This window comes from Fusarium fujikuroi, chromosome FFUJ_chr06 (genome assembly GCF_900079805.1).
Source record: "Fusarium fujikuroi IMI 58289 draft genome, chromosome FFUJ_chr06".
Taxonomy (NCBI): domain Eukaryota; kingdom Fungi; phylum Ascomycota; class Sordariomycetes; order Hypocreales; family Nectriaceae; genus Fusarium; species Fusarium fujikuroi.
In genome coordinates, this window is record NC_036627.1 from 104174 (window position 1) to 116928 (window position 12755).

The 12755-nt window shown below is 48.4% G+C and overlaps 6 protein-coding genes; 3 read left to right on the forward strand and 3 right to left on the reverse strand.

The window, feature by feature from the left end:
* Positions 1 to 236: 236 nt before the first annotated feature.
* Positions 237 to 1471, reverse strand: FFUJ_05363 (related to alpha-L-arabinofuranosidase II precursor; the record flags this gene model as incomplete). XM_023578566.1 has 4 exons in its annotated part: positions 237 to 389; positions 441 to 653; positions 703 to 1249; positions 1341 to 1471. 4 exons carry the CDS (start codon positions 1469 to 1471, stop codon positions 237 to 239), a joined length of 1044 nt encoding a protein of 347 aa, XP_023431555.1.
* Positions 1472 to 2175: 704 nt separating this feature from the next.
* On the reverse strand, positions 2176 to 3902 carry FFUJ_05364 (related to maltose permease; the record flags this gene model as incomplete). XM_023578567.1 has 4 exons in its annotated part: positions 2176 to 2340; positions 2387 to 3518; positions 3571 to 3634; positions 3689 to 3902. The coding sequence occupies 4 exons, from the start codon at positions 3900 to 3902 to the stop codon at positions 2176 to 2178; spliced, it is 1575 nt and encodes a 524-aa protein (XP_023431556.1).
* A 458-nt stretch (positions 3903 to 4360) lies between these two features.
* On the forward strand, positions 4361 to 6088 carry FFUJ_05365 (uncharacterized protein; the record flags this gene model as incomplete). The annotated part of the gene is made up of 1 exon (XM_023578568.1): positions 4361 to 6088. One exon carries the CDS (start codon positions 4361 to 4363, stop codon positions 6086 to 6088), a length of 1728 nt encoding a protein of 575 aa, XP_023431557.1.
* Positions 6089 to 6172: 84 nt separating this feature from the next.
* On the reverse strand, positions 6173 to 8416 carry FFUJ_05366 (related to beta-glucosidase; the record flags this gene model as incomplete). The annotated part of the gene is made up of 1 exon (XM_023578569.1): positions 6173 to 8416. One exon carries the CDS (start codon positions 8414 to 8416, stop codon positions 6173 to 6175), a length of 2244 nt encoding a protein of 747 aa, XP_023431558.1.
* A 623-nt stretch (positions 8417 to 9039) lies between these two features.
* Positions 9040 to 10246, forward strand: FFUJ_05367 (related to BNR/Asp-box repeat domain protein; the record flags this gene model as incomplete). XM_023578570.1 has 2 exons in its annotated part: positions 9040 to 9274; positions 9330 to 10246. The coding sequence occupies 2 exons, from the start codon at positions 9040 to 9042 to the stop codon at positions 10244 to 10246; spliced, it is 1152 nt and encodes a 383-aa protein (XP_023431559.1).
* Positions 10247 to 10553: 307 nt separating this feature from the next.
* Positions 10554 to 12731, forward strand: FFUJ_05368 (related to beta-hexosaminidase precursor; the record flags this gene model as incomplete). XM_023578571.1 has 3 exons in its annotated part: positions 10554 to 10648; positions 10961 to 12420; positions 12601 to 12731. 3 exons carry the CDS (start codon positions 10554 to 10556, stop codon positions 12729 to 12731), a joined length of 1686 nt encoding a protein of 561 aa, XP_023431560.1.
* Positions 12732 to 12755: the final 24 nt, after the last annotated feature.

Consider the following 12755-nt stretch of genomic DNA (forward strand, 5'->3'; position numbering starts at 1 on the left):
GTGCCATGTTGAATGAGGACGCGAGTCAGTCTATAGGAAATGACGGTAGAGGGTGAAGTTGCACAAAAGGACTTTGAAATGGCATGCCAACAAGATCATGGGCTCCGGATTTCTTTCTTTCTTCCAGCTCTAAGATACATGTACTAGACTAAGCGGTTTCTAAGGAACAGTGCCTTAGTCTCCAAAGTCCTTAATTACAGTATTCTTAAATCCATCCCAAGACGCAAGCGATACTTTTACTCTCCACTCGGCGGTTGCAAGACAGCAGACAACGGCTGCGGGATGCCAAACTGCGGCGAGTTATTCGATGTGAATGTTACTTTCTGTGCGAGAGTGAATCTGTCGGTACCGCAGGATCCCTTGGGGTTGCTCGTGGCATGAAAAGCATTCTTGGACAAGATTAGTATATACGAGAAACTTCTTCGAGAGGCACTACTGACCCAGGTTTCGTGTCCATCCGGAGACGTAAAGAAACAGTTATGACCGGTTCCATAGTTGCCATTGGCTTGCGAGAATACAGGACCTTTCTTATCCCATGATGAAGCCTGTAATGGATCGCCACCGTTGTAGTGCAGTAACCCGAGCGAATAGTTGGGCGTTCCGCAGTATGAAGCTGAGTAAGAGAGCCAGATTTGTCCATTGTGATAGAGAGGCTGACACGTTAATATTCGACAAGCTTTGCGACGATCAGCTCAAACTCACATGAGGCGCCTCGTTGACAGCGGTAATACTGTTCGGATTCGAGTTGGTTGTGTTTTTCTCCCAGGGCTGCTCAGGAACAGAAATAACATGCCAACCATCAACGGTCCATTTCGTTGTATCGAGTTTTGTAATAGCGATAGACTGTAGCTCGTCCTTGTTAATAATGCTCAACACATGATACCTTCCCTTTCCTGGGATCTCAAGATATGTCCCGTCAATGCTGAAGGCAAAATCCGACTTGGGACCACCTTGTGAGCCAGTGGGAGGGACTAAATCTGCCAAGTGCGTGTAGGTGCAGTCGAATGGGGTTGCCTTATTGCATCCTCTAAGAACGCGAGTGTGGCAGCTATCGCAACAGGGAAGAGATGAGTCGCAGCTTGAGTAGAACATATGCCACACGTTATCAATGCGGTGGATTTCTGGAGCCCACATATTGGCATTGCGAGTGGTGTTCTTGTCGGTCCATATCGTCTTCGTTTCTCCATTCAACAGACCTCCCAGTGTCATAGATCGCGTAATCTCTATGTGATCATAGGAAGTGTATGTTCTGGAATCCACGTCAATCTCAAGCTCATGGTTCGTGGCTTAAATGATTCTAAATCATGCCATTGCCCTTGAGGTCTGAGGGTATGACTTACAAATGATAGAAGCCGTTTGCAAAGACGACTGAAGGATCTGGACCAGGTTTACGGATGGGATTATGGAAGGCTTCAACCCTAGCAGCATAAAGAGTGCCCAGGAGGACTCCAAAATTGATGAGGAAATTCATTGTTAAGTTTAAGTGAAGATGATGGTGCTGCTGAGTAGTCTATCAGGAGGCGCTTGAGTATGTATACCCCAGGCAATGGCTAGTGTCAACATCTCCCGTTTTTAAGCTTTCTATTAAACGCGAAGATCATTAAACTTTTCGGGGTTTCGGTGCAGTTAAACAACGCTTTAGTGCAGGGATTGGTCTTCTTCTGGCGACCTCGGATCGTCATTTTAGAAGATAAAATTATTTCATTGGAGTGCCAAATGACTGATCCCCCGCAATTGCTCACGCGGGGTTCCCATGGGGACTAGGGTTGAGGTTACGAGCCAGATCGACAAGTACTAAATTACAAATGGAGTTGATTCCCATAATAGCCAAGTTTACCATCTTGATCTGTTAACCGCACCATTAATATACTATCGTCTGTCAGTAGAGGGCCATTTTTAATATGCATTTACGCTCTTGCTAGTGCGCGAAATCTATAGCTTATGCGATGAATACAGTCCGCTCTCAGAAAGATAAACGCAAGGCAGATGAACTTTTAGCTCACCAAGACTCTCAAAAATGGTGAGTCACGAGTTCTTAGTTGCTATATCTAGACTTTTCAGCATCTGAGTTAATAAAAGACTTAGTAGCTATCTTAAAGCAGCTCTTTAAATATTATAACTATTGCTTTAACTATACAATTAAGGGTATAAGATAAATCAGGTCTTACTTTATAATCATATAGTATAAGATCCCATTTTGCGCAGTGGAACTCGGCGATAAAACATTGTATCGATCTCCTGATAAGTTCGTCCTTTGAGCTCGGGGATATAGAACACACAGATAACAGAAGCAAACGCCGAGAGTCCACCAAAGATGAAGCCGACTTTGCCGCCAAGATTCTAAAATAATTAGATTTCAATCGTGTAAGGACAAGGCAGAACTTACACCAGCGTCAGGATTGACCATATATGGAACGGCAAAAAACATGATGATACCAAAGATAGCCTGAGTTGCAGTGGCCAAAGCGGTTGTTCGCGCCCTCTGGGATAGGGAAGAAACCTCTCCCAGTAGAACAAATGCCACCGCACCAATTGTGAGGAAATACACAAAAGAAAAGACAACAGTTAGAGAAGACATAGCCCACTTGGCGGCGCCTGTTGGTACTACATCGAGAATCCCGATGAGAAGAAGAATGGTTGTGCAGGCAAACATTCCCGTGATAAAGATAGGGCGGCGGCCAAAGCGGTTCACAATAAACCACGAGCAGATATTGCCAGCTACACCACAGGCGGTAACACCAACGCCGAGGTTCAGAGACTTTTGCGTATCGAGTCCAGCTAATTGGAAAAAGTAGGTGGAGAAGCTGAGGACGAAAATGATACCGACGGCATGTTGGCAAGCAAAGACACCGACGGAAATAAGTGTACGAACTCTGTCGGTGCCCTTGAATGCCGAGATATAGGAAGGACTAGCCATGGTGGCCTCCTCTTCGACCGTTTGCTGAATGGCTTGAAGCTTTTCCAGTGCCTCGAATTCAGATCCATACAGATCTTGGAGAACAAGCCTGGCCTCTTCTGTCTTTCCAGCTCGTACAAGGTACCACGGTGACTCTGGAGAGAGAAAGCTGCCGATAAAGAGGAAGACAGAGAAGATCAGCTGCGCCAGGAATGGCCCTCGGAAAGCCCAAACATCGTCTCTGTTACCAAAACCCGAAGTCACCGAGTTCGAAATCAGCTGACCGACGGCAATAGCAAGGTTGACACCAGCGGTAGAGAGACCACGCAAGACAGTTGGGGCGATCTCAGAGCAGGTGATAGGGCCCAGCGTCAAGTAAAAGCCGACTCCAACGCCAAGGATAAGCTTGCTGACTACAAAAGCAGCTCGGGTGGAAGAAAAGGACTCCCCCATGATGCCTCCAGTGACAACAAGGACGCCTAAAGTAAGACTCTTCTTGCGACCCATTCTATCAGAGATGGCGCTGCAAGCAAAACCTCCAAAGAATTGACCAACAGAAGAGACAATGTTGAAGGCGGTCAACCAGTCCGCGGGGATCACCCAGTTACCATCGAGTTCGTGACTTTATCATGGATTAGAAATGACATTTTTGGAAAGGTGAAATGTTGACTTACCCATAGTACTTGCGAAAGGCTGGAACACCTACCATGGCACCGTTGACCTGGGTATCAAAACCCCCTAGTAAGACAAGTCAGCCTCTTCCAGTGTATCATCAGATGAGTAAAAACTCACAACCCACGGCACACATGCACCAGAAGAAGGACCACCAGATGATCTTGGGGTGCTTTCGAGCGATATCTTTGAAGGTCAGATTGTGTTCATTGGCATTGGCCACCTGGATCTGATCAAGGATATGTTTGTCAGAGACTGCCATGTGCTCAACGGTCGCGTCCTTGTCGCTTAAGGTGCTTTTCTGGTCGAGTACATGGTGATTGGTGGTGGCCATGGCGAGATCGATGTTGTATTGTCAAATTCCAATCAGTGGAGTGGTTGGCGATGGTGTTGAGAATGATTGAGAGGGGAAAAAAAAGGAAGAGCGATGTGCTCCTTGCGTCTTATATCATTTTCCATCCAGCCGGTGTCTGGCGACTTTGACGCCATGATGTGTTGCTATCTACTTGCAACCCAGGCCATTTCCAAGCCAAGTCTGGGGAAAGGTTGGTCTAATCCGCGGGGTTGCTAGGAAAGTCTTAGACTCATTCCCCATGCGGGGAAGAAGGGCGTAGCTAGGCGAAAAGTGGTATGGCACCATGACTTTTACATGTCGGATTTAGACCCGATACTCCGCTAGTTTCTCGATGTGTTTTTTCTGCTAAATAAAGAGAAGCCATTACTCGATATCAGTCGTGTCTCTTTTAGCATTTTCACCCGACATTCCGCTGCCCTTTTTTATCTTTTACTCCTATGGCATCTCCATCTCGCCGTCGCATAGACAGTCATCGTGCTTCCATCAGCCGCCCTGGCTCCACGTACGCCAGGAAACGAGCCATCAAAGCATGCCAGGTATGTCGCGCGCGGAGAACAAAATGCGACCAGCAACGGCCGGCCTGTTCATTCTGCGTAAAGGCCGGTGTGGAGTGTGTTTTCGAACCAGACACCAATGTGACATTCGATCAAGCGAGCCTTGCCATCATAGACCGGCTCGACCGACTTGAGCGTAAGATAGACAACCAGTCGAGGCCCCAGCCAGCTTTCCTTGGGACCCAGTATGATGACAGTATTCCTGAGACCAGCGACGACTTATCGCCCGAACCAAGTGTTATTCACAAAACTCTCTTCCCTACTACGATCGACAAAGTCCTCCAATGGAGAGTCTTCAAAGACGTCCAATTACCAACCCTTGCATTCCATACACGCCAATCCCCTGAGTCACAGTCTGAATGCAGCAATGCGCAGAGACCATGGGTGGATGAGATCACCGACCGGGCATCATGCGAGAGATGGCTCAGCAGCTTCTTCGCCCATATTCACGTCAAAAACCCAATCTTGGACGAGGAAAAAACACGAAGGCTCGTCTCCAGGTTGTGCGCACAGGGACTCGACTGGAGCGTCGAATCCGGTCTGGCGCTTCTGGTTTGCGCCAACGGAGCCATTGCCCGCCCGCTCGGAGAGTCTCTCGCCCTATCACACCCAGACCGACAAATGGCGATTTCTCTCCTCGACGCAGCGCAAAGAAGACTTAGTGGCGGCTTAGGTCCCGCGGGACTGATACATGCCCAGTGCGCCTTTCTATCAGGCGTTCTTCTCATGTCACTGATACGACCTGTCGAGGCGTGGACAACATTTGTACACGGTTTGGCGATTTGCCAGACGCTTCCTTACGTCCGACAAATCGGCCATGCTTCGGGCCAGACAAGTCCCCAGGAGACTTCAGAACAGAGTGTCTTATGGTCGTGCTGGAAGTCTGAACAGGAGCTCAGGTTCGAACTGGGCATGTCTAGCCCTGCTGGAGTAGCTGATGACCCCCCCGAGCTATTTCCCAAGCCTCCTGATGGCTGCGAAGGTGATGTTGAGCGAGCATGGTACTTTTACCTGTCCGAGATAGCTCTCTGGAGAATTGAGGTAAATGCTCGAAGATTAATGGGCCAGCTCCAGCATGGAAGACGGCGGTCGCTTTCAAGCGCTTTGAGAGAGATTGGAAAAGATACATCACATCAACTTGGGGCGTGGCAAGCCTCCCTACCACCGCTCGTCAGTATCGAAGGTGAACCGTCTCCTCATGGAGGTGCCGAGGACGATGTGATCCGATTTGTACTGCGCGGGCGCATCACATATATCCGCGAGCTTGTTTCCTGGCCGTTTATGCATGTTGCTCTTAATGAACCAGGAGACCAGGAGTTGGACGAGCATGATACTTCTGCTGCACTGGCTTATCACCACCAAAGGCTGCTAGTTAACGCACCGGGTTACTACCATCGTCACCACGGGACTTGGCTCATGTTGCGAAGCTCAGCAAGAAGCGCATGCATACTGCTTGGGTTTGCACGCTTGCACCCTGGATCTACCTTTTTGCCTTTATGTTGGAAGGATGTAGTCATGGATACCTTGAAAATGATCGAATACTGGAGCCTTGAGGCGGACGGAATGCTTTCGGTATTACAAACAATGAAATGGCTTGTCCAAGTTGTGTAATAACCCTACTATTATTTGCCGCACGTAATACGTCGAAGTCGATTTTTAAATCAATTTATTTACTCATTATACAAATTGTGCGCTTCAACATAGGTTACAAACCTTGCGAATTGCTTCCTTGTCCCCAGCGTGTCCAGCAACCTCAATCTCAACGGAACTAACCAACAAGCAGAATTTTCCATTGACCCATCGTTCAATTGGCCGAAGGGATGCTTCAATACAGATTCGTCTCGACTCCCTCGATTGCAAGTAAACACTCCCGAAACCAAGCAAGACCCGATGCGGAAACTCTGCCATCTTGGGATACCCATACACTTGGGCAACGTCATGGCCGGATCTCAGACCTATGTTTTCCACGTCCAAAGCAACATTGATAATCCTCTGTTCTGTCAAATACACGCATTCGAGGTTCCTGAACCGAAACTGGGTATAGGACAGCCCATAGCCGAGCGGAAACGCCGCGTCAACTCCAAGCTTATCGAGCAAAGCTTGGCCGTACCAACGATCGTATTTAATACTTGATGCTTCGATGTCAAGCTCTGGGAGGTGGCTTTCATCCTTAGGGATAGAAAATGGTAATCTACCTCCAGTATCAACACGTCCAAGCAAGACGTCTGCGAGTGCATGGCCACCCTCTGCCCCAGCGTACCAACTGACCAAGATAGCAGGTGCTTTGCCTTTCCATTCCTCCATTATGACAGCACCGGCGCAAACAAGCATGACGATCGTATGTGAGTTGACAGACGCCACGGCATTGATGACTTGAACGTCTCGAGGTCTTAACCGCAGAGACCGTCGGTCGCCACCAGCACCAACTTCCAAAGCCGATTCTTGTTTTCCTTGGGCTGGATTTCCCTGTACAATCGACAACATCTCTTCCTCACCAGGATTACTCGTTGGAGGAAATAGTTCAGATAAACAAGGGTCGTTCTGGAGAGAAGGCACTACATATTCGCCCTCATCGCCGGCGTCGTAGCCTACGATGACAACAGCAACATCTGCTTGCTTGGCGGCCTCTCGAGCGGCTTCTGGATTGTCACTATCTTCAAGAATGACTTCTGCGCTTAGAATCTCGCTCTTCAACCCTTGGTAGGGGGTGACGATGGTCGGTGAAAAAACCTGTGAGGATCCCTTGTCCCCGGTGTTGGGCTTGTTTGCCAGACGGCCAACGACAGCTAAGCGAGATAGAGTTTCTGTCTTGAGTGGCAGGATCGGATTGCCATGGATATGATCATTCTTAAGAAGCACCATTGATCGTCCTGCAACCTCTCTGGCGAGCTGTCGATGTTCTTCACAGAAGACAACCGACGCATCAGGCGCTTCCTGGACAAGAAGAGAGCCAAATTCGAGCTTCGTGCGCAGAATGTTCATGGCCGCTTTGCCGACATCCACCGAGGATATTCCACCACTCTTCAGTGCATCATTCAGATGCATTGCCCGTTGTTGCGCAAAAGGAGCTTCAATATCCAAGCCGTTCTTAAGAGAAATCGCAGCGTCTCGTAGACCGAAAATGAAATCTGACATGACGAATCCGGCGAAATTCCACTGGTCGCGCAGGATTTCTGTAAGTAATAGCCTGCTTTGCCCAGCCCACTCTCCATTAACCGAGTTGTATGAAGACATGACCGATGCTACGCCGGCTTCGATAACTCTCTTGAAGTGAGCAAGGTATACTTCATGAAGTACGTCTTCGTCCACTTGCACATCAACTCGAAATCGAGCGTTCTCTATCGAGTTCAGAGCAAAATGCTTGACGCATGCCATGATATGATTTTGGACGCCTTGGGTCAGTGCAGTGCCAAATTCACCCAACAAGATCGGGTCTTCTCCGTAGGTCTCCTGGATGCGACCCCACGCTGGATGACGCGGGAGATTGATGCATACTCCGGCGAAGAGATTGGCGCCTTGGGCTTTACCTTCAAGTCCAATTGCATTACCGACACGCCGTTCAAGATCGATATCCCAGGTTGCACCGCGTGCCATGGCAATGGGAAAGGCTGTCGACGAGCCCATAACAATTCCCCTGGGCCCATCGGTAAACTTGACTCCCGGAATGTTGAGACGAGGGATCGCGCCCATGACAAATGGTCTGCGGTTATAACGATCGCAGAGTATTTCCCGCAAACCTTCCCAAAAAGGCACGTCTCCATACAAGAGATGCAAACGCTCGGCGGATGACATTTCTGCCAGTAGGCGTATAGCAACAGCTGAAGAATCTTGGCCTTGTTCGACTTCCTTGACGGCTTTGTCGAAGGTCAGAGGCTGGGAGATCTCATGATCATGAGCCTGGTGTTGATGCGCCTGAATCGTTAGGATCACGCTCTTCATAGTGATTGATTTGCAAAAAATGATCTAAGGTAGGATGTATGCGGTACGTGTGCGAAATGGTTGAAAAGATGTCCTCGGTTTCTTGAAGTGAGAAAGAAATATAACAGCCTGTTGTGCGAAACCACTCTATAGTAGAATAATACGAGAATCACTGATCATGCCATCTTTTGGTCGCGGAGTATCGGGCCATGTCCGATGCCAATCTGGGCGAAGTCCAATGTGCGGAGTGTCGGGTCAAACACCGAAGTCCATCAGCTGATGATGAGCAAGGACAAACGCACAGACACCAGTTACCCCAGACTACCACCTTGCATGAATGACGCTACTCCGTACGAATTACCCCATCCTGCTCTCTAATATCCTCAATACATTATTTGCCTAAATTCAGAAAGCCACTGGCAGTTGCGCCATTGGTGCGTTTGGGCCATCTTTGATCGTCTTTTCGGATACTTTGTTGGATATGGTATTGGTGCCCGAAGCTGTATTTAGTTGAGAAGTATTCATTGTGCTCAATCTTGAGTATATAAGACTTCTATCGTTCTTTACCTTTTATCTCATGAACTAATTCTTTACCCCAGATACCAAACAATAACAAAGCTCTCCTCCATTTACTTTTATCAAACATGATGAGATCTCTTCTTCTTGGCTTTGCCTGCTTGGCCACCACTTATGGTGCTGCAGTTGAGAAACGTGCCCCTACTCCTTTCTCCAACTTCACCAAGAACGAATTCTTCAAACCTGCGGCTGATGCTCAGCTCTGGGGTACACTCTATGCTCGGTCACTCCAACTGCCTGACGAGTCCCTGCTTATGACCTGGGAAAATTACCCAGCTGAGTCCAAAGAATACCCTGTTAATCGTATGTCTTTTGAAATATGTATGTTTAGATGTTGCAGAGGCTAACACTTTGATAGACCCGATCTACAAGTCGGTCGATGGAGGCGCAACTTGGTCCAACTTCAGTGCCGTTAAAGACACACAGAACGGTTGGGGCATGCGCTTCCAGCCATTCCTGTACACACTCCCCACCGATTTCGGTGGTTATGCCAAAGGCACTATACTCGCCGCTGGTGTTTCGACCCCTGAAAGCCTGGAAGGCGGTGTTTACATTGATGTTTACGCCAGCAAAGACAGCGCAAAGACTTGGGAATTTGTGTCTCATATTGCGTACGGCGATGGACCAAACACAATTCAAAATGGCAATAAAGCGCTATGGGAGCCCTTCTTTTTGATGTATGGCGGAAAACTGGTCTGCTATTACTCTGACCAGCGTGACCCGAACCATGCGCAGAAGCTCGTTCACACCACCACCACCGACCTCAAGAACTGGTCAGACATTGTCGACGATGAGGCTGAGAGTAACTATGACGCTCGCCCTGGTATGACCACTGTGGCTCACATCGAGAGTACTGATAAGTGGATCATGACTTGGGAACGCTGCGGCGTGGATTCCTGCAGAATCTATTACAAAATCTCCGATAGCCCTCTTACATTTGGGCCTATTCCTGGTACCAGGCTCCAAGCCACCGACGGTAGTTTGTTCACCAGTGGACCATACGTGACTTGGGTTCGTAACCCTTACACCAACGACGGCTCTGGTATCATTATCATCAGCACCACTTCTTCCGAGAACCTTCTGATTCAAGGTGATAATCCAGCTGAAGGAAAGTGGAAGAAGGTCGACATCAACCACTGGTCTGCCTACTCTCGGAGTGTCAGAGAGATTACTATCAGGGGAACTAAGCGACTGCTACTCGGGAACGGTGGCAACTTTGGAGACAAGAAGTATAATGGGATTGCTGATGCTGTGGTTCCTATCCCAAAGCTCTGAACTCACGGAGCGGCGTTTTAACATCCGCAGAAGCTAAACAGGATTACGGAGATGAGATGAAGGGTATTGAATAGCATTACTCTTGAATTTAAATCTTGATTCAGTGCAGAACCATAAGCAACAAGGGTTTATCCAAAGTCTTGTCCTTTGGTAAGTCTTCATGGCTATCGCTACTTGGAGAGTGGGTGAAGAATTTATATGCGGAGAGTTTCGCGATGATGAGCCCAGCAGGAACATCCATTTACTGCCCTTTGCCTGCATCTCGATGGGAATAGAAGCGAAAGTCGTATAACTGAGGGTTTAGTTAATGTCGCTATACGTATCTGCTGGCTACCTAGACAGAATGAATCCACAAATGATGCTGCTGTCGACTAGCGCAGTCGTTCAAATGTTACTGGTAATGTATGTGTTCTAGTAAGCTATAAATAAGCCATCCTTCACAATCGCTGCTGACCCCTGTGACTCATGACATTACCAGGCGGCTACTACACAATGTTGATTGGTTCCAGAGCAGATAATAGGCTGACTGTCAGATTCCATTACAGCGCAATTGGTTATCAGGGGATTTCAAAGTGGGGTTGAATCTCTTGTAAGATTTTAGCAACGCAGTCTCTAAAAGCTTTAGCTATTTGCATATATCATGGAGAAATAGCATTCTTGAGTATCGCCCACCTGTTTTCCCTCTATACCATTACTTTCCTAAAGCCAAAACAGGAGGATGATTCCCTTTCCCAAGTCGGTAACTAATGGCAATGCCACAACTGAGGTCGCAGGCCTTCAAACAACAAACTCAATCGACTCATCGCTCTCTGACGAAGAGTATATCCTTGATGTTGGCTATCAACAAGATGGAGCTGTTTCCATACGCGGGGGCTCGCCTAGCGGGATATTCTATGGTCTACAGACATTCAAACAGCTTTTACCTCCCTCGTCTCTTCGGCATACAAAGAGCGCCGGGGAAGGTTTGTGGGCACTTTCGACGCAAACTATTCATGATACCCCGCGCTTTGCTTGGCGAGGGGTCATGCTCGATGTCGCTCGCCACTTCATGCCTTTGCCTGATCTACTGCGTTTTATCGATCTTTTGGCGTTTCATAAACTCAACGTGCTACATCTGCATCTCACTGATGATCAAGGATGGAGATTGCCTGTTGCCAAATGGCCCGAGTTAACCACTGTAGCATGTTGGAGAAAGAGAACCATGCAAGGCGCTCCGCCACATGGCAAGCTAGATTCACGCCCACATGGTGGGTACTACTCCAGGGAGGATCTTGAGGAACTTGTCGCTTTTGCCACCGAGAGACATATAAGGGTCGTGCCCGAGATTGATATGCCGGGGCATATGCAAGCAGCTGTTGCAGCCTATCCTGAACTTGGAAATGGCGCGCAGGTTGTTGTGATGGAGGAATGGGGTATTTCCAAACATGTGCTTAACATGTCAGATAAGGCTTTGGAATTCTGCAAAGATGTACTGGATACAGTTTGCGACATATTTCCTGGCGAATTCATTGGCATTGGCGGTGACGAGTGTCCTCACGATGAGTGGAAGGCCAATCCGGATTCCCAAAGCAAGATGAAGCAATTGGGATTGGCAGACGAAGCGGGTTTACATGAGTGGTTTATTGGACAGATGGCGGCGCATTTGCACGTCCATGGTCGTCGTCCGTACGGTTGGGATGAACTGATGGGATGTGGAGACAAAGTTCCCAAAGATGTGCTCATCGCAGCCTGGCGAGGGATTGAACCGACAGAGATTGCAGCCAAAAGTGGGTTCGAAGTTATTGCGTGCCCAGACATCAAATGTTATTTGGACTATCGGCAGTCAGAGGATAAAAACGAGCCAACGCCAGTGGGAGTTGTGCTGTCACTCGAAGACATCTACAACTTCGATCCTGTACCAGAGGGATTGACACAGGATGAGAAGGAGAAAGTGATGGGAACTCAGGTCAATGTCTGGACTGAGCACATGGAGAGTGCGTCTCGTGTTATCTATATGGTTTTCCCCCGTTTGTGTGCATTTGCAGAGGTTGCCTGGGGCAAGGCAGACAACCATTCGGATATTGGTGACTTCCAAGTCCGACTGGAACAGCATCTCCCAAGGCTGGAAGCGCTTGGTGTCAATTATCGACCCCTGAAAGGCCCTAGACCGTGGAATGCTCGCCCTGATGCACCAGGTAAGCCGCGGAGTATGCAGCACCGGGTAGAAAAGCAGCCAAGATTTATTGCAGATTTGCTACACTAATACTATCTTCGTTGAGAGAGCTTGGCGGGAAAAGAACTCTCGTCCAGTTAGAACCGGGCAAGAGTCTGTTGGGCTACAGCAGCTTGATTAGTTTGTCCTTTGATCCACGTAGGCCATCCCGGTAAGATTGCGGGCGGTAATTCGCTATCTCCTCCGATCTCTGTTAGTTGTCTTATGGAATTCATTGTCCACGGTCTAATGATATCGCGACAAGAACAAAAATGTTCTACGCGACATAATTGAGGAGGCGGGCTGTTTAATATAGAG